The sequence below is a fragment of the Budorcas taxicolor genome, chromosome 1 (genome assembly GCF_023091745.1).
Source record: "Budorcas taxicolor isolate Tak-1 chromosome 1, Takin1.1, whole genome shotgun sequence".
Taxonomy (NCBI): Eukaryota; Metazoa; Chordata; class Mammalia; order Artiodactyla; family Bovidae; genus Budorcas; species Budorcas taxicolor.
Window position 1 is genome coordinate 174,710,436 of NC_068910.1, and position 23,419 is coordinate 174,733,854.

Genomic DNA, 23,419 nt, shown 5'->3' on the forward strand with positions numbered 1-23,419 from the left:
ATAGTTAAAGATTAAAATAATACTATAATATTATAATGAAATAAAGCATTTACTTCTTCACACTTTTAGGTTCTGCCTCCTAGGAATAATCATTTTCAGGTTTTTAAGCTGTTTCTAATGATATTTATATCCATAGTCCTAAATAATGTTATTATATAGCTACCTCATGGTTTTCAATTTTGAAGTCATTATCTACTGATTTCATAGAATGAAAGATGAAGATTTAGCTTCCTTACAGTTGTTTCACCTTCCATTAGAAGATGTTTCTGCTCCCCTAGGAGAGGCTCCTATCACAATTTTATTGAAAAACCTCCCCAATTTCTACCACAATTTAGTCAAATCTATATTCCACCTTATATGATTATAGTATATAAGTATATGTACTCCTTAGCCATACAGTGTACTATGATTACATTTCCTTTCTTTCACAGTTCCCTTCTGGAGTTTATTATTATCCCATTATTTATCTGCTTAGTTTTCTAGGTGTTGATAAACAATTTTTCACCAAATCTACTTACAGAAGTGTAAATATCCTCTCAACACATTGAAGCACTCCATGTAATCTATCCATTCTCTTTCTTTTTCCCTCAGAGACATACTTCTAAAAATCTGCCATTCTTTTACGGAACTCAGTCTGGTTATTCTCTAAGTCTGCTGCACTGCTGTCATCCAAGGATTTCTTCCCACCATCGTCCTGGTCCTGGGGATTCCCACTACCTCTCTCCTGTGTTGGAATGCTCATTTCCTGATTCCTGTGTCTTCTCCTTTCTTAGTTTACTCCCTCATTGTGGAGCTTCCTGAGAAAGGCTGCAAGGGAAGTACGAGGAGGCGCGACCTCCTCCAAGGTAAGGAGCAGCAGCTGCACTTTGCTGGAGCAGCCGTGAAGAGATACCCCATGTCCAAGGTAAGAGAAACCCAAGTAAGACAGTAGGTGTTGCAGGAGGGCATCAGAGGGCAGAAACACTGAAACCATAATCACAGAAAACGAGCCAAGCTGATCACACGGACCACAGCCTCGTCTAATTCAATGAAACTAAGCCATGCTGTGTGGGACCACCCAAGACGGGCGGGTCATGGTGGAGAGGTCTGACAGAATGTGGTCCACTGGAGAAGGGAATGGCAAACCACTTCAGTATTCTTGCCTTGAGAACCCCATGAACAGTATGAAAAGGCAAAATGATAGGATACTGAAAGAGGAACTCCCCAGGTCAGTAGGTGCCCAGTATGCTACTGGAGATCAGTGGAGAAATAACTCCAGAAAGAATGAAGGGATGGAGCCAAAGCAAAAACAATACCCAGTTGTGGATGTGACTGGTGATAGAAGCAAGGTCCGATGCTGTAAAGAGCAATATTGCGGAAGAACTTGGAATGTTAGGTCCATGAATCAAGGCAAATTGGAAGTGGTCAAACAGGAGATGGCAAGAGTGAATGTCGACATTTCAGGAATCAGTGAACTAAGATGGACCGGAATGGGTGAATTTAACTCAGATGACCATTATATCTACTACTGTGGGCAGGAATCCCTTAGAGAAATGCAGTAGCCATCATGGTCAACAGAAGGGTCTGAAATGCAGGACTTGGATGCAGTCTCAAAAATGACAGAATGATCTTGTTCATTCAATATCACGGTGATCCAAGCCTATGCCCCAACCAGTAATGCTGAAGAAGCTGACATTGAATGGTTCTTTGAAGACCTACAAGACCTTTTAGAACTAACACCCAAAAAAGATGTACTTTTCATTGTAGGGGACTGGAATGCAAAAGTAGGAAGTCAAGAAACACCTCGAGTAACAGGCAAATTTGGCCTTGGAGTACGGAATGAAGCAGGGCAAAGGCTAATAGAGTTTCGCCAAGAGAATGCACTGGTCATAGCAAACACCCTCTTCCAACAACACAAGAGAAGACTCTACACATGGACATCACCAGATGGTCAACACCGAAATCAGATTGATTATATTCTTTGCAGCCAAAGATGGAGCTCTATATAGTCAGCAAAAACAAGACCGGGAGCTGACTGTGGCTCAGATCATGAACTCCTTATTGCTAAATTCAGACTTCAATTGAAGAAAGTAGGGAAAACCACTAGACCATTCAGGTATGACCTAAATCAAATCCCTTAGGATTATACAGTAGAAGTGAGAAACTGATTTAAGGGACTAGATCTGATAGACAGAGTGCCTGATGAACTATGGACCGAGGTTTGTGACATTGTACAGGAGACAGGGATCAAGACCATCTCCAAGGAAAAGAAATGCAAAAGAGCAAAATGGCAGTCTGACAAGGCCTGAAAAATAGCTGTGAAAAGAAGAGAAGCGAAAAGCAAAGGAGAAAAGGAAAGATATAAGCATCTGAATGCAGAGTTCCAAAGAATAGCAAGAAGAGATAAGAAAGCCTTCCTCAGCGATTAATGCAAAGAAACAGAGGAAAACAACAGAATGAGAAGACTAGAGATCTCTTCAAGAAAATTAGAGATACCAAGGGAAAATTTCATGGAAAGATGGGCTGGATAAAGGATAGAAATGGTAGGGACCCAACAGAGGCAGAAGATATTAAGAAGAAGTGGCAAGAATATACAGAAGAACTGTACAAAAAAGATCTTCATAACCCAGATAATCATGATGGTGTGATCACTTACCTAGAGCCAGACATTCTGGAATTTGAAGTCAAGTGGGCCTTAGAAAGCATCACTACGAACAAAGCTAGTGGAGGTGATGGAATTCCAGTTGAGCTATTTCAAATCCTGCAAGATGATGCTGTGAAAGTGCTGCACTCAATATGTCAGCAAATTTGGAAAACTCAGCAGTGGCCACAGAACTGGAAAAGGTCAGTTTTCATTCCAATCCCAAAGAAAGGCAATGCCAAAGAATGCTCAAACTACCACACAATTGCACTCATCTCACACCTAGTAAAGTAGTGCTCAAAATTCTCCAAGCCAGGCTTCAGCAATATGTGAACTGTGAACTTCCTGATGTTCAAGCTGGTTTTAGAAAAGGCAGAGAGGAACCAGAGATCAAATTGCCAACATCTGATAGATCACGGAAAAAGCAAGAGAGTTCCAGAAAAGCATCTATTTCTGCTTTATTTACAATGCCAAAGCCTTTGACTGTGTGGATCACAATCAACTGTGGAAAATTCTGAAAGAGATGGGAATACCAGACCACCTGACCTGCCTCTTGAGAAATCTGTATGCAGGCCAGGAAGCAACAGTTAGAACTGGACATGGAACAACAGACTGGTTCCAAATAGGAAAAGGAGTACGTCAAGGCTGTATATTGTCACCCTGCTTATTTAACTTCTATGCAGAGTACATCCTGAGAAACACTGGGCTCGAAGAAGCACAAGCTGGAATCAAGATTGCTGGGAGAAATATCAATAACCTCAGATATGCAGATGACACCACCCTTATGGCAGAGAGTGAAGAGGAACTAAAAAGCCTCCTGATGAAAGTGAAAGAGGAGAGTGAAAAAGTTGGCTTAAAGCTCAACGTTCAGAAAACGAAGATCATGGCATCTGGTCCCATCACTTTATGGGAAATAGATGGGGAAACAGTGGAAACAGTGTCAGGCTTTATTTTTGGGTTCCAAAATCACTGCAGATGGTGATTGCAGCCATGAAATTAAAAGACGCTTACTCTAGTCAAGGCTATGGCTTTTCCAGTGATCATACATGGAAATGAGAGTTGGACTGTGAGGAAAGCTGAAGTATTGATGCTTTTGAACTGTGGTGTTGGAGAAGACTCTTGAGAGTCCCTTGGACTGCAAGGAGATCCAACCACTTCATTCTGAAGGAGATCAGCCCTGGGATTTCTTTGGAAGGAATGATGCTAAAGCTGAAACTCCAGTACTTTGGCCACCTCATGCGAAGAGTTGACTCATTGGAAAAGACTCTGATGCTGGGAGGGATTGGGGGCAGGAGGAGAAGGGGACGACAGAGGATGAGATGGCTGGATGGCATCACTGATTCAATGGACATGAGTTTGGGTAAACTCTGGGAGTTGTGATGGACAGGGAAGCCTGGTGTGCTGCGATTCATGGGGTCGCAAGAGTCGGACATGACTGAGCGACTGAACTGAACTGAACTGAATGTCTGAAAATATCTTTGACACTTGCATTTAATTGATCATTTGGCAAGATAGAGAATCCTAGATTGGAAATAATTTTCCTTAATGTTTTTAATTCCTTATGTTTATCCTTAAAGTAGTGACAGTTCATGATGAAGTGCTTTGGTATGTTGGCTTTGCCATCCATCATGCTGAGTGGACTTGTTCAATATAGAAATCCCCTTCAGTACTTAGAAAATTTATTTTTGGAGTAGATTAATTCCTGGATAGTTTTCTCCCTTCCATTTTCTCTGTTCTCTCTTTCTGGAACTCCTATTAATGAAGTATTTGATATCCTGGCTTGATCCTCTAATATTCTTTTCTTCTCTCCATCTTGTTACCTTTTCTTCTACTTTCTGTGTTATTTCTTCATTTTTATCATTTAAGTCAAATATTATATTTTTATTTCAGTTCTTATACTTTGATACTCATTTCTGTTCTCTTTTTATAGCCCTCCGTTCACGTTTCATAGATATAATATCTTCTCTTTTGTCTCTAAGGATATGATTATGCTCTTTTTTGATACTTTTTCTTCCCACATTGTTCTTTTTTTGCTTATTTGTTTGATCCTGATTCTGTCTTTCATATCAGAAGTGTTCCTCAAATGATAGGTTATTTTTGACTTTTGTGTTTAAAAATGAGTCTTCAAAATGTTACTGGAAACTCTGTGTGCCTACTAGGTAAGGGCTTGTTTACTGGTATATTTTTCATTGGACATGCATATAACTTTTAATTAAAAGTTATTTAGTGTTCAGAGGTACTAATAGTTGTTGGCACCCAGAGGTATTTTCTTTTTTTAAACTTTCTTTAATCAATTAATCAGTGTCTTACAGTTTTTAGTGTATAAGTCTTTCAATTCATTGGTTAAGTTCATTCCTAAGCCAGAGGTATCTTCTTTTGAGCTAGCTCATTTTACCACAGAGGGCTCCTCCAATTTCCTGGGTATTGATATATAAGCTTGGTTGTCTGTGTTCTGGGAAGTGAGTGGGTGACAGGGACTGGGAGGTCTCACCCTGAAATATACAGACCTTCACTCTAGCTCTTGCCTTATATCATATCCCACTTTTGTGTATCCTCAAGTCCAAAGACTCTTGCATTCAGGTTTTCTAGAGTGTAAACCTTTAGCATCCTGCCAGGATGGTAGGTGGAGGCTGCCTGGGGTTGCAGAGGGCATCTAAGCATCTGCACCTTTAAAAAACATTCAAACAGCCCTGTTTTCAGATCTACTCTTCTCTCCCACTTTGAGAGATATTTGGTGAGCCTTTGTAATGTGATTGGGTTTGCTCCTTTTTAGGATTCCATGGACTCCCACACTCTCCACAAGCATTAGGTTTCAATATCCATAGCCTGCTGATTATCTCTCATCCATACCTTACTTTCGGTTTTCCAAATTTTGGTCAACATTTTTTTCATCAAATGTCATCTCCTTTCCTGTTCTTTTTACCTTATGTATTTATTCACCTTTAATTAATTTAGTGTCATTTTAGTGGTATTTGGGGATGGACACAGAGATAAACATATGCATTTAATCATTTATGTTTAACCAAAAGCATTACCTTCTATTTTTGAATATCTTTCATCTTCATTAGATAACTATAGGAAGTGGGAAATTTAAAACTTCTGCCCCTTATGTTTTCTTTATCTATAGTTTTAAGTCAACAAAGATATTGAACTCTCTGTACTGGCTTTACTTTGATCTGTTTTTCACATTCTCCTTTTGGATCCAAGGCCCCAAACAATGGAGCGACACTGTCTTGGTAGAGCTCATATGGAGCTAGTAAGGAAGAAAAACTGGCAGCAAAAAGCATGGGATCTATTTTAAGCTGGTTTTAAATGATACTGTCCTGTTCTCTAACATATTATGTTTCTTTTCTGGCTTCTTATTTTTTTTTAAACTGTTCCAATTTTTGATGTCTATGTCTTTTCCTTGTAAAGAATTTCAGGAGCCCCTTTTTTACATTAAAATTTTCCATATAGTTTTACTTCCTATTTTTTCTCTTCTTATTGACCTGAACCTTTTGTTGCCTCACCTTCTTGACCCTTGTTTCTGTGGCAGCACTCCACTAACCCCTGCTCCATGGAGGAATATCCATTTTGCCCTTTGGAGGCTATGGCTTTCCTCCTATCCTTGAGAACTTTCTTTACACAATTAAAAACAAAGTCCTACCTATTTTCTGGCCTCCTGAATGAGAGTGGGGTTTTCCTCTCTTTAATTAGCTTTCTTATTAGACTATTAATTTATCTTCTTTCAAATGGGAATTTATTCTCCACTTAAATGAGGCTTTTTTCCTCCAGAACCTGGGAAATTTCAAGTGTCTGGAATGCATGGTCACAAAAGGTAGTACTTTTTACTTTACATGCTAACAACCTCAGTTCTTTCTGGCTCATAATTCCTATCACTTTATTAATTCATTTCCAATTTAATAAGAATGTTCTGGCCTTTAGCATTCTTAAACAGAGAAGCAGTCTTAATTATTTACTCTTACAGTTCAGTTGTAATTGTCTAACTTCTAGGGAAGTCTGCCCTCAGCCATGTCCCAAGGTAACTTTACTTTTGCTACAATCCCTTTCTATTTCCCAGTAATGATCTATGATCATTTATATTCCAGCTCAGTATCTTGTCTCTTTCCAAAGTCTGCATGTAAAAAAATTTCATCTGAGTGGTTTCCTGTTACAACCAACAAGCAGGAAGAATTCCAAATGTAGCTGCTTTTGTGTGAAAAAGATATTCGGTCTTCACTTTTAGTCTAGCTTCTCTTGCCAAAGTTACCTTTAGAGGCCCTGAGTTGGCAAACTATAAAATGGCCCCTGGTTATCCCTGCCCTCTTGCTATTCACAGCCTTCTGCAACCCCTTTGAGTTGAGTGTGGCCTGGAATTGTTGTTTCATCTCTAATGAATAGAACGAAGCAAAAGCAGTGGGATGCCACTTCTGAGATTAAGTTAGAGAGACTGTGGCTTCTATCTTGGGCACCCTCTCTTGAACTCTCTCTTTCTTACTCACTTGTTTTGAGACAGTCTAGCTGCCATGTTGCCAGGCTCTTCTATGGAAAAGTTCATGTTGGAAGGAATTGAGGGGGTCTTCTCTTCCCCTTCTTCAGCCAACACTGAACTGAGGCTCTCAGCCCAACAACCATGAGGAAGTAAATCCTGTTGACAACTACATAAGTGAGCTTGGAAGTCAACCTGCCCCCAGCTGAGCCTTTTAATGAGACTGCAGCAGCTGACACCCTAACACCAACCTCATGAGAGGTACTGAGCAAGAGGCATCCAGCTAAGCCGCACATTCAGATCTCTGATACTCAGAAATAAATGTTCATTGTTTGAAGCCACTGATTTTGATGACAATTTGTTATATAACAATACATAACTAATGCAAGTCCTATGGCCAGATTGTTAACTTTTAGTCTGTGTTTTTTACATGGGAAATTTCTTTTTATGTCATTCTTGCCTCTGGATATCACTTTAACTGCTCAACATAATATTTTCTCCAAATTCCTCATTGAAAGCAGGGAATGGCAGTTGTCAGTCATGTTCATAATTGCATATTGATGACTAGCACAGTGCCTTGCACTTGAATATAGGCATTGGACTATTATATATTTCCTGGATTTGACCCTTTATAGTCTTGTTCTAGTTTATAAATTCTGAGAATAAATAAATGTCCTAGTTTATAAATAACTTTTCACTTTCCATATTGCCATTTCTTTGGGAGATTTAAGAGTTAGAAAACCTGCTGGTCTAGTTACTTTGCTTTCTCTCCTTTAACCTGCTGTCCCACCTCTAGAACTTCAACACTGCTGTCTTAGTTGAAGCATCACTTCTCTCCTTCTCCAGCAGAGCTGAGACCATGTGTATACTGGCTCTTCCCACTCCTGCCTGGACTGGAGAAGCAGCCCCCTTTTCCAAGGGAGGTTGTGGCACTGTGTTCCAACAGGAGACATTCAATCACACAACACCCTAACCATCTGGTAGAGTAAAGCATTAGTGTGTTTATCATTATTCTAAAAGTAAGAGAGAGAGAGAGGGTGTGTGTGTGTGTGTATATGTGTGTATTCTGGAGATTTGAGTGTCAAGCCTTAAGTCACTTGAAATTTAGAAGTAGAATCACTAAGATTCAAGTATCCTTAAAGAGGAAATATAGAGATTCATGGAGATGAAATTTAGAGATCCAAATCTAAGAAATTCAAATTTGAATCTTGGCTCCACCATGCTGGGTCATCTTAGAAATTATTCAAACATCTTGAGTCAGTTTCTCATCTGTAACATGGAAGTAATTCCTACTTTAATAGGGTTTTTAGGTATTATTCTTGATCCAATATTCTGTTCATTCCACATTTAACTTAAAATTTCTTTGCAATAGGTTCAGTTCATAATTATAATGATGGTATAAACTTTGAATTTTGGTTGACAATTTACAAATAGCAAGAAAACATGGTATATTTGTTAATAATCAATATTACCACTAGCACTTTCCTTTTATTCATCTTTAAAACACCAATGAAACCAAAAAATATTATTTATCACTAACATTCAGAATCTTCCTCCATTTGCCTTTATTTGCTATAGTGTCATAAATAGGATCAAATATTCTAGTATGACAATATTCTAATTCTTGGCTATTGGAAATTTGCCCACTGTTTTAATAAGTTTGGGTTGCTACAACAAAATACCAGAGGCTGCATAGTTCAAACAACAAATATTATTTCTCAAAGTTCTGGAGACTGTGAAGTTCAAGATCAAAGTGCCAAGAGATTTGGTGTCTGGTAAGGACCCTGATTCAAAATGGCCATTCTCTTACTGTGTCCTCACATGGTGAAAGGAGTGAGGAAGCTTTCTTTCATAAGAGCACTAATTCCATTCAGGAGATTAGCTCATCTCTCAAGACACAATCACCTCTGGCAGACCCATCTCCACACATCATACTAGTGATTATATTTAACATATGAATCTGGGAAGACATTCAGTCCATAGCATCCACCATTTCTAAAATGGTCAGCAGTTCAGAAATAAGATTTTGTTAGGAAAACAAAATTCAAATCAAAATGAGTCTGTTGTTTAGTTGCTAAGTTGTGTCTAACTCTTTGCAACCCCATGGACTGTATCCTGCCAGGCTCCTCTGACCATAGGATTTCCTAGGCAAGAACTGAAGTGGGTTGCCATTTCCTTCTCCAAGGGATCTTCTTGACCTAGGGACTGGACCTGAGTCTCCTGCATTGCTAGTGGATTCTTTACCACTAAACCACCAGGGAAGCCCCAAAATAAGTATGTTGTTGTTCCGTTGCCTAGTCATGTCTGACTCTTTGCGACTCCATGGACTGCAGCATGCCAGGCCTCCTGGTCCCTCACCATCTCCCAAAGTTTGCTGATGCCATAGACAAGAACTTGTCCACTCCTGTTTAAATAAAACACTGCTGAAATAATCGTGCATACACAGGAAAGAAGACAAATACATTATCTTACAACTTTAGAATGACAGAAAAATAAAACCTTAAAGAACAACTGTATTTAAAATATACTGTCTAAAATATTAAACAGCAAGTACTCTAAAAGTTTCTTTGGCAAAAATGTAATGTTTCAACAAATAAGACATAAATATATAAAGATTTCTAATCTTAGAGGTTTTAAATGGTCATTTGCAACACAGTAGAACTTGCCAAGGAAACCTTAGAGATTACATAGATAAATGTTTTATTTATTTTACAGAAAAGGAAGCCAGGTCCAGAGAGGTTAAATGCCTGCCTAAGCTGAAACTCCAATACTTTGGCCACCTGATGCAAAGAGCTGACTCATTTGAAAAGACCCTGATGCTGGGAAAGATTGAGGGCAGGAGGAGAAGGGGACAACAGAGGATGAGATGGTTGGATGGTATTACCAACTCGATGGACATGGGTTTGGGTGAACTCTGGGAGTTGGTGATGGACAGGGAGGCCTGGCGTGCTGCAGTTCATGGGGTCACAAAGAGTCAGACACGATTGAGCGACTGAACTGAACTGAACTGAGGTTAAGGACAGAGCCAGGATATGACCCAGAACTTTAGTCCAGAACCTTCTGCATGACACCAAGCTACATTTCATGTCTTTGTTTGTTTATTTGTTGAAAGACCAGCACTCTTTCACTAACTGCGTTGGTACCATCACCTGCTTCCTACCTCTTTCTGGGACTGGTTGAATTGCTCTGTCAGTTGTGTTTGTGCCAGCATTACTCTTTCCAGTTCATCTGACTTCTTTTTCATTTCCTTCCTCAGGTCTTCTGAAACTGAACCATTACTGTCAATTTCCTTCTTCAAACGTGATTCAAATTCTACAACCAAACTTTTAAGGTTTTCAATTTCTTTCTCCTTTAATGCAGATTCTTCAGTATATTGAACATGGGATTTACGGAGTTTTTCTTCAAGAGCAGCGAGTTTGAATCTTAGATCTTTAGTAGCACCTTCGATTAAGTCGGATATCTGTAAGATAAGTCTTGCATTAGTTTGTAGGTAATAGTCTCTAGGTATCCAGAGAATTCTCTTGGTTTTAAGAGTTTTATTCTAAATAATTGGTATTCTCTTCTGATCTGATGAAAACATATCTTATGACCTATATAGGCCTTCACGATTTTAAAAGTTAAGACTAAGATTTTATTTTTATCACTGAAAATGGAATTGCATTAATCACTTGAACATACTTTGAAATACCTAAATCTTTGTAACGGAACTGAACTACCAAGGACAACTCAAGTCTTGATCAAGTGCCTGTCTGGACTAACTTTAGGGTAACTTTGGGACCTAGAAATACCTGATGTTTGGGGATGCATGTAGGAGAGCATCATGGCTACAGTCAGTCAGTCAGTTCAGTCGCTCAGTCGTGTCCGACTCTTTGTAACCCCATGGACTGCAGCATGCCAGGCCTCCCTGTCCATTGCCAACTCCCGGAGTTTACTCAAACTCATGTCCATTGAGTCAGTGATGCCATCCAACCATCTCATCCTCTGTCATCCTCTTCTCCTCCTGCCTTCAATCTTTCCCAGCATCAGGGTCTTTTCAAATGAGTTAGTTCTTCACATCAGGTGGCCAAAGTACTGGAGTTTCAGCTTCAGAATCTGTCCTTCCAATGAATATTCAGGACTGATTTCCTTTAGGATGGACTGATTGGATCTTCTTGCAGTCCAAGGGACTCTCAAGAGTTTTCTCCAATACCACAGTTCAAAAACATCAATTCTTTGGTGCTATAGTCTACTCAAATCATACTAGTAAGGTTTCCTTTGATGTATTTTTTTTTCATCCTTGTATATGATGATTGAAGGTACCCTAGATACCACATCTTCTATAGTAGCCCTGCCCAATAGAACTTTCTTCAGTGACAGAATACATGAGCAAATTTGGAAAATTCAGCAGTGGCCATAGGACTGGAAAATGTCAGTTTTCATTCCAGTCTCAAAGAAGGGCAATGCCAAAGAATGTTCAAACTACCATACAACTGCACCCTCATTTCACATGCTAGTAAGGTTGTGCTCAAAATCTTTCAAGGTAGGTGTCAGCAGTATGTGAACTGAGAACTTCCAGATGTACAAGCTGGATTTAGAAAAGGCAGAGGAAGTACAGATCAAATTGCCAATGTTTGTTGGATCATAAAGAAAGAAAGGAAACTCCAGAAAAGTATCTACTTCTGCTTCATTGACTATGCTAAAGCCTTTGACTATGTGGATCACAACAAACTGGAAAATTCTTAAAAGAGATGGAAATACATGACCACCTTACCTGCCTCCTGAGAAACTTGTATGTGGGTCAATAAACGACATATAGAACCAGATATGGAACAATGGACTGTTTCAAAATAGGGAAAGGAGTGCCTCAAGGCAGTATATTGTCACCCTGCTTATTTAACTTATATACAGAGTACATTATGTGAAAGATGGCCTGGATGAAGCACAAGCTGGAATCAAGGCTGTTGGAGAAATATCAACAACCCCAGATATGCAGATGATACCACTCTAGTGGCAGAAAGTAAAGAGGAACTGATGTGTTTCCTGATGAAGGTGAAAGAGGAGAGGGAAAAGCTGGCTTGAAACTGAATATTAAAAAAAAAACTAAGATCATGGCATCTGGTCCCATCACTTCACAGTAAAGAGCTGGGGAAAAAATGGAAACAGTGACAGATTTTATTTTCTTGGGCTCTGAAAATCACTGCAGATGGTGACTGCAGCCATGAAATTAAAAGATGCTTGCTCCTTGGAAGAAAAGCTATGACAAACCTGGACAGCATATTAAAAAGCAGAGACGTCACTTTGCTGACAAAGGTCTATATAGTCAAAGCTATGGTTTTTCCAGTAATCATGTACAGATGTGAGAGCTGTACCACAAAGAAGGCTGAGCACTGACGAAACTATGCTTTTGAACTGTGGTGCTAGAGAATATTCTTGAGAGCCCCTTGGACAGCAAGGAGATGAAACCAGTCAATCTTAAAGGAGATCAACCCTGAATATTCATTAGTGGGACTGATGTTGAAGCTGAAGCTCCAATACTTTGGCTACTTGATGAGAAAAGCTGACTCATTGGAAAAGACCCTGATGCTGGGAAGGACTGAAAGCAAAAGGAGAAGGGGGCGGCAGAGAATGAGATGATTAGATAGAGTCACCGACTCAGGGGACATGAATTTGAATAGACTCCAGAAAACAGTGAAGGACTGGGGAGCCTGGTGTGCTGCAGCCCATGGGGTTGCAAAGAATCAGACACAACTTAGTGACTGAACAAGAAGAAGAAATATTCTGCACTGTCATATGTGGTAGCCACTACCCACATGTGACTATTGATAGTGGTGTACTGGTAAATACTTCCCTGATAGCTCAATTAGTAAAGAATCAGCCTGCAATGCAGGAGACCCTGGTTTGATTCCTGGGTCAGGAAGATCCGCTGGAGAAGGGATAGGCTATCCATTGCGGTACTCTTGGGCTTCCCTTGTGGCTCAGCTGGTAAACAATCCACCTGCAATGTGGGAGACCTGGGTTTGATCCCTGGTTTGGGAAGATCCCCTAGAGAAGGGAAAGGCTACCCACTTCAGTATTCTGCCCTGAAGAATTCCATGGACTATGAAGTCCATGGGGGTCGCAAAGAGTCAGACGCAACTGCACTGGTAAATATTTAACAATGGACTCTCTCTCTCTCTCTCTCTCTCTCTCTCTCTCTCTCACACACACACACACACACACACACAGAAGTCAGATTTGCATTCAGTTTCCATGGTGTAAACACTCTCACCATGACCAATTCCAAGCTATGAAGGTGAAATCACTGATCACTGAGCTGAGAAGAAGTGTTAATAGTAGGCTCTCACTTACTAGTATGGGCTATTGCACCCTTGAAATGTGGCAAACATGAGTGAGGAACTCAATTTTCAATTTTATTTAACTTCAATTAATTAAAACTTAAGTAGGCACATAAGTTACTATATTAGACAATGCAGTTCTAGAGGATACCACAATACTTTGAAAATATACTGCTTCTGAAGGTGGTACCTCTAGACAAACAGAGGAAAGAACAACTTGAGAAACTTTTCAGTGTCACAGCATCTTTAGAAGGGAAAAGACTGCTTATTTTTCTCCTTAAAAAAGCAAAACAAATAACACAAAACAGACCAGGAAGAGCAAAGCTGCTTCTGACAAAACATATCATTATTTATGCTACGGATATTGTCATATTATAAATATTAGTACAACAAGAAATCAGCCCATGAAGAATCTGGAAAGCATTTACAGACTAAAGTTCCAAGGATTTTGTGAACCATTACTTAAGAGTTATGTACCCAAAATGTGTTTCAAATGTTAAATTTACATTAATAATAACTTTTACAAGAAATCTATTCACCACAGTTTTTATAAATTAATATTCCATTTTCTTCAATTAACCCAGGGAAGAAGAGGGTCACTTCTGGGTCTGAGCAGTAGTTTCCTTCATCCAGAGGAGAGTTGCCACTAAAACAGAGCAGGTTATCTTGGGAAGAGGAGGCTCAGAGAGCCATAAACATGCTTTGATTTTTTAATAAGGGAGTCAACAATAAAAAAAAAAATCAAGAGAATTCACTCACAAAATCTGGACTTAGGACTGCTCTTAAAAGACTGTAGCCCTGGCAAGTTGGGGCTTGCCTTTCAGCATTCCCCTGCTGATGGTCCTGGGCCACCTGGGAGAGTAACAGCAGTCACAGGGTGAGGGGAAAAGGGGAGTGGGGGCAGGAGCCGGGAAGTAAGGGCATGTCTAGGACAGGACTGTCCAGAAGAGGAGGAGGGGGCCTTAGGTGAGCCGAGGCTACAACTCCCAGCGCATGCTCCATTGTCCCATTGTCCCAAATAGGACTGCACTTAGAAAACAGAAATTCAGAGATTAAATTATTATTAAGAATTTCAAGACAGCATTAAGCCTGCAAGGTTTGTATGGGGACCTATGATACCACATTCACGTGGCTGGCCCTGACTATTCACAGTGAGCTACTGAAAAACTACCATATCCCCTGTACAACAAAGTGGAGGCCGCAAGTCTCATTTAATGCTAATTTACATAAATTCTTAATGAGTTTATTCAAAATGTAACTTTACCACTAGGTCTTGGTTAATATACTCACAAAAAAGACACACACACACACACACACACACACACACACACACTCTACTTTCAGGTCTTATGAAAACAAGGGAACCTTGTCAAAACCTTATATTTTGTTTAGTAAACATTGTTTAAGAAATAATGGACGTCTGATATGTAAAAAATATTTCCCCTTCATTCAAAACTAAAATTGAAAATATTTGCAACTAAAAGGGATAGACTTTAGTTGTTGGTAAAATTTAGGTATGTAAAACACATCATTATCATTTGTTGGACATTTGAGGTATTAGAATATCTAACCGTGTTAATTATTAGTTATGTAATTTATGCTGTTTAAAAAATACATTTATTTAGTAGGAAAAATTCCATACATAGCTAGATTATATTCTTATATAATTTATCTCAGTCATTCATTATGGAGAATAGCCAAATCATTCTATCTAAAAATAAGCTGTGATGACCATGACGAAATCTATAAGAGTTAGAAACATAGTGTTGTCCTTTTAGGAGGAGATAACCAACACCTACAGTTTCAAATCCATTAAATGATGATGAATACCATAATGACAGACCTTCATTTGTAGTTCTTCTTGTTCTTTCTTATACTTTTGGATTATTTCTTGGTGTTTTTCCTTTTCAATATTAAGTTCCAGTTTAGCTTCTTCCTTAAAGAGAAGAGCTTGCTCCTGAAATTCAACCAAATGTTGGGCTCTTTCTTTGGTAATTTCAGCTTCAATCTAGAAAATAGCATTTAACATACATATTATCATAAATAAATTTAACACCATATTATCATAAGTAAATTAAGCCTATTTTCAGACTCATTTTTTTCTCCCAGGTTTGTTGATATAATTGACATACAGTACTATATAAGTTTAAGGTGTACAGTATAAAGATTTCACTTACATATATCCTGAAGTTATTATCACAAAAGTTTACAGAACATCCATCATCTCATATAGATACAAAATTAAAGAAATAGAACTTTTCCTTGTGATGAGAACTCTTAGGGTCTAATCATTTAAAAATTCTAATTCTAACATGAATTTTTAAATTCTAATGTTAAAAAAAAATCTGATTCAGAACTTGGACCAGAGAAGCTGACCTTGGGTCAAATATCTCCAGATCTTCTAAGACTTTTAAGACCTGTAAAATGAGTAGAAAAGGTAGGACAATGTAAGTTTTCAGAAATGCTAAAAGCTTAGTCTTCTGTACATTTATAGTGTAAACTCTGTCCTTTGCCAGCAACCCTATAAGGAAAAAAAAAAAAGAAGAAAAGATTTTGAGGCTCTCACACTAAGTTCTGTTGAAAACTCAGAGTGGATACAAGGTATAAATGCTGATTTTTTAAAAATGAGCCTTTCGTGATGGAGACCACAGACAGTTTTGGAGTCATAGATTATCATTCTAATGAGATTGAGGCCAGAAGGGTGATTGAAGGAAAACATAGTCAGTGATGCTTGTATCCAGATTTCTACTCAGAACCACAGTGTTGGAAGGGACCTTAAAAATCCCCTAGTTCATTTTCTCAAGCTTCCATGAATTGTGGAAGGATAAACAAAGGCTTTGGACTCAGAGTTTAAATCCTGGCTCTAAATCCTGGCTCTGCCACTCTAGCTGTGTGATCTTAAATTGTGACTGTAACCTCTCCTGGTGGGGTTATAACTGATTCCCTTGAGGGTTGTTATGAGGATTAAATGAGACGAAACATCTGTGTAAAGCTCTTGCAGGAGCAGGAATTCAGCAGTCAGTGGAGATTACTTCTACACTCTGACTTCAATCTCTACCATGGACTCTGCACCAAATGATTATCTGCTCTATGCATTGACACCACCAGAAACCATAACTCACTCCTTCCCCAGCAGGCACTTCCATTTTCAGACAGCACTAAGCATTAGGAAGCTTTTCCTTTAGTTGAGCCAACATCTCTCTCCCTGTGGTTTTTAGCCATTGGTTTTGGCTCTGCCTACTTGAGCAAGAGAGAACAAATCCATGAGTACTGGAGTCATTTACGCCTGGGAGTTTATCTAGTGGATTAGAGAAGGGATCCCAGTGACAGGTTGGCTCTAGATTTACATTGTGCCATTATAAATTATTTAGATTATAAATTCTAAAACCAAGTAAAAGCAGATAACTTGGGAGAAAAACTGTCAAACCTGACTTACTGTGACTGTGATTCTCAAGCCAGTAAGAGGAGAGAGGTCAACTTGAATTTCTCAAGGGAACACTAAAACTGGGAAACAGAAAGCTCGCTAAGGAACTTTGCAGGAAGCCCTTTAAATTACATAAAATGCAGATAGAAGACCAGCCTCAGTATAGGGTCAGTGGGGCTTATTGCACTGGTCATTTGCCTCAAGGCAAAGCACTTATGCTTATACTCACTGCACCGGAGTTGTTTTGGCTCTTTCAAAATAAGTTTCTAGATTGTTTGGAGGAAAGAATACCGATAATCATTTAGGCACATGACAGAATTGTTCAGATAAGTTGTTATCAGGTTGTGAAAAGCAAAGAAAGCCTCAGGGCACTTAAGAGAAAAAAGCAGATGTTCTTCTGAATTTCAGTTACTTTTGTTCTTGCCTCCTGGTAACCATATAGATACATCATAGGTGTCTCAAACAAACTGTCTGTACCAGAGATCTTGATACAATCCCCCCACCGGTTCCTTCCTCAGTGCTCCCTATCTCAGGATGTGCGCCACTGCCCGTGGAGTTATTCAAGTCAGTAACTGGAGGAATTGCCTTTCACACTTCTCTCTCCTTTACCCTCCACACCTAATCCACCATCAAGCCCTGCTCATTTTGCCTCCAAAAGATACACTGAATCTATTGATTTCTCTGTGCTTCTTACTATCAGCACCCTAGTTGTGGTCACCACCACCTCCTGACTTGGCTCCTTATTTCTACTCCTGCCTCTCTCCAACCCCTGATACACAGCAGAGTGTTCTTCACAAACTGTACATTGAATTCTTTTATTCCCTCTTGATGGCTTTTCACTGCATTATAAAATCCAAACTCCCAATCCAAACTCTTCTACTAGAATACCACCAGCCCCTATGACACCTTTGCAAGAATCAACAAAGCACACCTTCCTTAGATAAACACAGCCTTGGGCAGGGCACAGGACATGGTGAGCAGAGCTCAGGCCTGGTTTCAGCTCCCTTCTCTCCCCTGGCCGATGCTATTATTATTCATGGCACAAGCAGGACACCACGTATGGCAGCCCTGGACTTCTCCAACCTGACTTTCAAACTGTATTTCCCATTTGACTACTGTGCTCTAGCCATGCTGGAATAGATAAGTTAAGAACACGTGAAAAGAGGAAATCAAATACAAAACATTCATAAAACTTTGAGTTACTAGTCCACAAGATACTTTGACACTATTTTAAAAAAGAGAGTAAATAAACATTTTTTTTGAGAAGCTAAAGAAAAATTTGTGCTGAGGTACTAAAATGTCAAGTGTTCAAAAAATTTTGCTTGTGTAGTTAATTGGTAGAGCCAAATAGTTATTTTAGGATAGAAAGACATCTTTCAAAATATGGACTCAAGAGAAGAAGAATGTGCACAAATGAGGTGGGACAGGACAAACTGTAAATTAGGTGACAGCAGGACTTCAGAGGAACTTTTAAAACAGAAGTTCTTTAAATTATGAGGAAAAGGTCATTTAGCAAATCAGCAGAGTCCCTTGAAGATGAAACAAAGGATGCATTCAGGGAAGGAAAGAGGGTGGCTGACTGGCTGAATGAGTAGAATGTTCTGTTCTACCTGATACAGGAAGAAAGGGCTCTTTGCCTCTGAACTATTCCTTGGAATAAACTAGTATAGGTAAGGAGAGAGGGAAAAAGAAAGGAACAGACAGAGGGTGGGAAAGAAAAAGCACTACAGATAGAAAGGAGAAGAGTGATATACTGATTTGATTTTTTAATTTGTACAACCTGAGAAAGAGAAGCAAAGGGATGAACTTCAGGTGGAACTTCTAAATATTTAAGGACACTGCAATGGCAAGTCAAAAGCCATCTGAATGTGTTGACTCTGTAGCACAGAGAGATGACACTACCGGTTCCTTCAAGACCTGAAGAGTCTGAACAAAACGATGAGCCCACCAACAATGACTTGCTTAAGCTGGTATATTGTCATTGAGAAGATGAATTCAAGTGAAATTGTCATGTTTATGTTTCCTACATGTTGATAACAGCTATTTGTTTACAAAAATCTTAGATGGCAGGACTTATGTTTATGAAAAATACATAAATTAGGTGATGGTGCATACATAAAATATGAACTGCTTTCAGTTCAGTTCAGTTCAGTTGCTCAGTCGTGTCCGACTCTTTGTGACCCCGTGAATCGCAGCACGCCAGGCCTCCCTGTCCATCACCAACTCCCGGAATTCACCCAAACTCATGTCCATCGAGTCGGTAATGCCATCCAGCCATCTCATCCTCTGTCATCCCCTTCTCCTCCTGCCCTTAATCCCTCCCAGCATCAGGGTCTTTACCAGTGAGTCAGCTCTTTGCATGAGGTGGCCAAAGTATTAGAGTTTCAGCTTTAGCATCAGTCTTTCCAATGAACACCCAGGACTGATCTCCTTATATAATAGTAATTCTGATACTCTGAGAAAATTTTAATTTAAAAAAAGCATGAATAAAAATATGAGCTTAAGAGTTAGAGAAAGTAAAATCAACTGTTGTCTGTGTACACATTCCGGCTTTTAGTTCATCTGTATCTTCCTCTAGCTCAACTGTCATTCCTGAAGGGCTTCTGAAGACTTCAAAGCATTCTGAGTATATTGTTCTTTAAAATCCTTTTTGTACTTGTGTTGAAATGCATAAATTAGTGTTTTATAATATTTGTTTCTAATACTTATGTGCAAAATGCTGTCTTTTCACTGTTTCCCAAGTGAGATCTTTCTGGTTGATTCTGATATCATTTTCTGTTTGTAGGGAAAGAGCAAATTAGCCAAGACAGTGGTGGTCAGGCTCTCACACCATGTCCTTTCACTCTTGCCCCATGTTTTGTAAATAATGATTATATAACAGTTGAGCTCACTTATAGCACTGCGCATGCACGTCACAAGGTACTCACTTGGCCACTGGCTACCTTTGTTCTGTAAGCATATATAAGCTCCACCTGAAAAAGCCCTTGCAGTTACATTTTGGCTGCGTTATGGCGGTGAGGCTGTGTTATGGCTGTGACGGCTGGGTCAACCGCAAGAGGAGAGAAGACAGCGTATCTGCTGCTAGTGCTGCTGTGCCAGTTAGGAGAAAATAAATGTGTTTGCAATTCCTACGACTCCATGAGTTTTCTTCCGGCTTCCCTGCTTGTGCCTTGCCTAGCATGGGTTCAATGAACACTATGCAAAGGGAGATACAGTGAGACAGTGTTCATGGAGGCAGACACCATGTTACAACATAATCACTTATTATTTGATGATCCCTTTAAAACCAAGAAAATTTCAAATGTCAAGTAGAAATCAGACCACTTGTTTATATTTGATGTACATTTATCATTAAACAAAATATTAATATACCTCCTGAAAATGATTATGAGTGAGTGAAAATTGCTCAGTCATGTTGGACTCTTTGCAACCCCATGGACTGTAGCCCACCAGGCTTCTCTGTCCATGGAATTTTCCAGGCAAGAATACTGAAGTGCATTGCCATTCCCTTCTCCAGGGGATCTTCCTGACCCAGGGATTGAACCCAGGTTTCTGGCATTGCAGACAGATTCTTTACTCTCTGAGCCACCAGGGAAGCCCAAAAATGATTCTACTATTTTCTAAAAGTTAGAAACAAATTGTAATTGAAAACTAGTATTTCAGATTATTTCTAAATTAACCACTGAATAACTATGTTATAAAAGTAGATGACTATTCAAACACTAGACTTTGTAATTAAAAATGCAAATGCTAAGGAATCAGACTAAGTATTGAAGTCCTGCCAAGAACTGAGGAAAACTGAGGACAGAAGAAGAGAATGTTCACTGAGTACCTCATACAAGCTAGGTTGTATGGTATAGGGCTCTTTTCCTCTACTAACTCATTTAATTCTTACAACAATTCTGAAAGAACGTATAGTACTTATTGTTCCCACTGTATAGAGTAAGAAATAGACTCAGAGAAATTTAGTGCCTTCACCAAGATCTTAGAGCTACCATGAGGCGGGGCAGGCTGTGCACTCAGATGTCTCTGGTGGGCTCCATAGCTCAGTGTGGTGAGTTTTCCCAGGCACCTTGCTTCCCCACACATTTACATGGTGCAGTGGTTAAGGGAATGGAGTTGGTACTGATTTAGTTCAAAATATTGGGAGATTTTTTTCCAGATAACTTTCTGTTAATGAATTCTAATTTAATTCCATTGTGGTTAGAGAAAATTCTTCGTACGGCTTGAATTCTTTTTTTGTTGTTGTTGTTCAGTTGTTCAGTTATGTCTGACTCTTTGTGACCCCATGGACTGCAGCATGCCAGGCTTCCCTGTCCTTCACTGTCTCTCGGAGTTTATTCAAAGTCATGTCCAGTGAATTCTTTTATAATTTTTAAGACCTTTATTCCCAGTATATGATCTACTTTAATAAATGTCCCATGCACACATGAGGAGAATGCATATTCTGCTGTTAAATGAAGAATTCTATATGTATCAATTAAGTTGTATCTGTTAATATTTTTAAGAATAAACTATTTTACTATTTTCCATAGTATATATCCTTAATGGTTTTTCTGGGTATTGAGAGAGAGCTATCGACATCTCTGACTCTAAAGATTGGTCTATTTCTCCTTGCAGTTCTATCACTTTTTGCTTAATTTTTAAAGTTCTGTTTCTAGGTGAAAAAATGTTCAGGGTTAAATGTCCTCTTGGTGAACCAACCCCTTTATCATTACGAAATGACTTTCTTTATCTTTGGTAATATTCTAAATACTCTGATTTCTTTCTCTGAACTCTATTTTGATGATAATGTAGCAACTCTAGCTTCTTTTTCAATCCATTACTTTTGGCCTCTTTGTTAAAATATTTCTTTATATAAAAATACATTTCTTATAGGCAACATATAGTAGAATCTTTCATTTTTATCCAGCATGACAATCTGTCTTTTAATGGGGATATTTAGATAAGGGCTTGGCAAACTATGTCCCACAGACTAAACTTCAGCCATGCCCATTCATTTGCATATCATCTGTGGCTGCCTTTAAGCTACAGGGGCAGAGTGGAGTGGTTGCAACAGAGACTGTATGGTCCAGATACCAAAAATATTTACTAATTGGACCTTTATAGAAAAAGTTTGCTGATCTCTGGTTTAGATCATTTATATTTAATTTGATTATTGATATGACTAGCTTTAAATCTGTCTTGCTATGTGTTTTCTGTTTGACCCATCTCATTGTTTTCCCCTCTTTTTCTGTCTTCTTTTGCATTATTTTAAAATTCAATTTTCAAATCTTTGCTAGTTTATTAGCTGTTACTCTTTGTTCTTCTATTTTTGTAGTTGGTTTAGAGTTTACAGAATATATTTTTAACTTTATGCAGTCTATCTTCTACTGATATATCACTTTATATATTGTATAAGAATCTAAATATTCTCACTACCAAAACAACAAAGATAATTGTGTAAAGAATGTGTTAACTAATCTTATTGTGGTAATTATTTTGCTGTATATATATGTGTATGTGTGTGTGAGAGAGAGATCATCATGTTGTACATCATAAACTTACACAGTGTCACATGTCAGTTATATCTCCATAAAGCTGGGGGAAAAGGGGGGCTGTGGTGGTTGATTAGTGGATATAACTAGAATGAAAGGATCCCTTCCTCCTTTCCTTAGATTTTCTGCCATTGTTCCCTACTCACCAATCCCAATCAAAAGTTAGAGGGTCCAGGAACTATTACTCTCATCCATTCAATTCAGGCTTTGGGAATAGAAAGCAGGGTTTCAAGGGTGCAGAGTGGCTCTAGGGGCGCAAAATGCAAGGAATCTCACTCAACCCATGCAGCAGGTGGAGAAATTCTCAGAGAGAAGGGTAATCTGCCAGGAAGATACCCCAGAAGGATCCACTGTACTTCCCAGCTCATTGTCAGTTTGCTCACCTGTTGCCCTATCTCTTGGCCCTTCTCTTATCTGGGAACTTCAGGGGATATTTGTTATTTTCCTTTTTTGTAGTGATTCATTCTTCTCCTACTATCAGTCAATATGACTGAGTGGGATTCTGTCCTGCAAGGATGAGCACATGACCAAGGCCTGAGTGAACCAATATACCCAGTCTTGCCAGCTGTCATGGTTGGTCCAAGACTGAGTGCATGGTTCAGTTAGAATCTGATAGCCACAGTCAGTCTCTTGCTAAGAATGTAGGGAAGTGATGCGAAACATAGCTGCTCCCTTTTTGCCATCAGGAGGGACAATCATGAGTCTGAAAGAGAAGCCAATCTGGCAGAAAACCAGCTTGAGAGCCCTGAATCCAGCTGTGCCTGAAGGTAGCTCACCACTGAACCCTGCAGTTAAGACAGCCAATAAACTATATTTTCACTTAAAACAAAGAATCTTACAACAGCATACTTCATCTCTCCCTTCCCAGCTATTGTGGTATTGTTGTCATATATTTTGCTTCTACATGCTATAGATGTCATATTAGATTATTAATTATAAAAATAGTCAATTATAAGGAAATTTAAATGATAAAAATATCATACTTATTCACATTGCTACCACTTCTGGTGTTCTGCATTCTTTTGTATAGATCCCTATTTCCATCTGGTATAATTT

At 39.0% G+C, this 23,419-nt stretch overlaps 1 protein-coding gene across 1 annotated transcript in view; it reads right to left on the reverse strand.

The window, feature by feature from the left end:
- The window catches only part of LEKR1 (leucine, glutamate and lysine rich 1), a 206,096-nt gene that overhangs the window by 8,345 nt on the left and 174,332 nt on the right, over positions 1-23,419 (reverse strand). Inside the window, exons 9-10 of the mRNA XM_052645445.1 lie at positions 15,246-15,410; positions 10,249-10,548 (exon numbers count right to left, since the gene is read on the reverse strand). Coding sequence (XP_052501405.1) covers positions 10,249-10,548; positions 15,246-15,410 — 465 coding nt within the window. The remainder of the gene's footprint in view (positions 1-10,248; positions 10,549-15,245; positions 15,411-23,419) is intronic.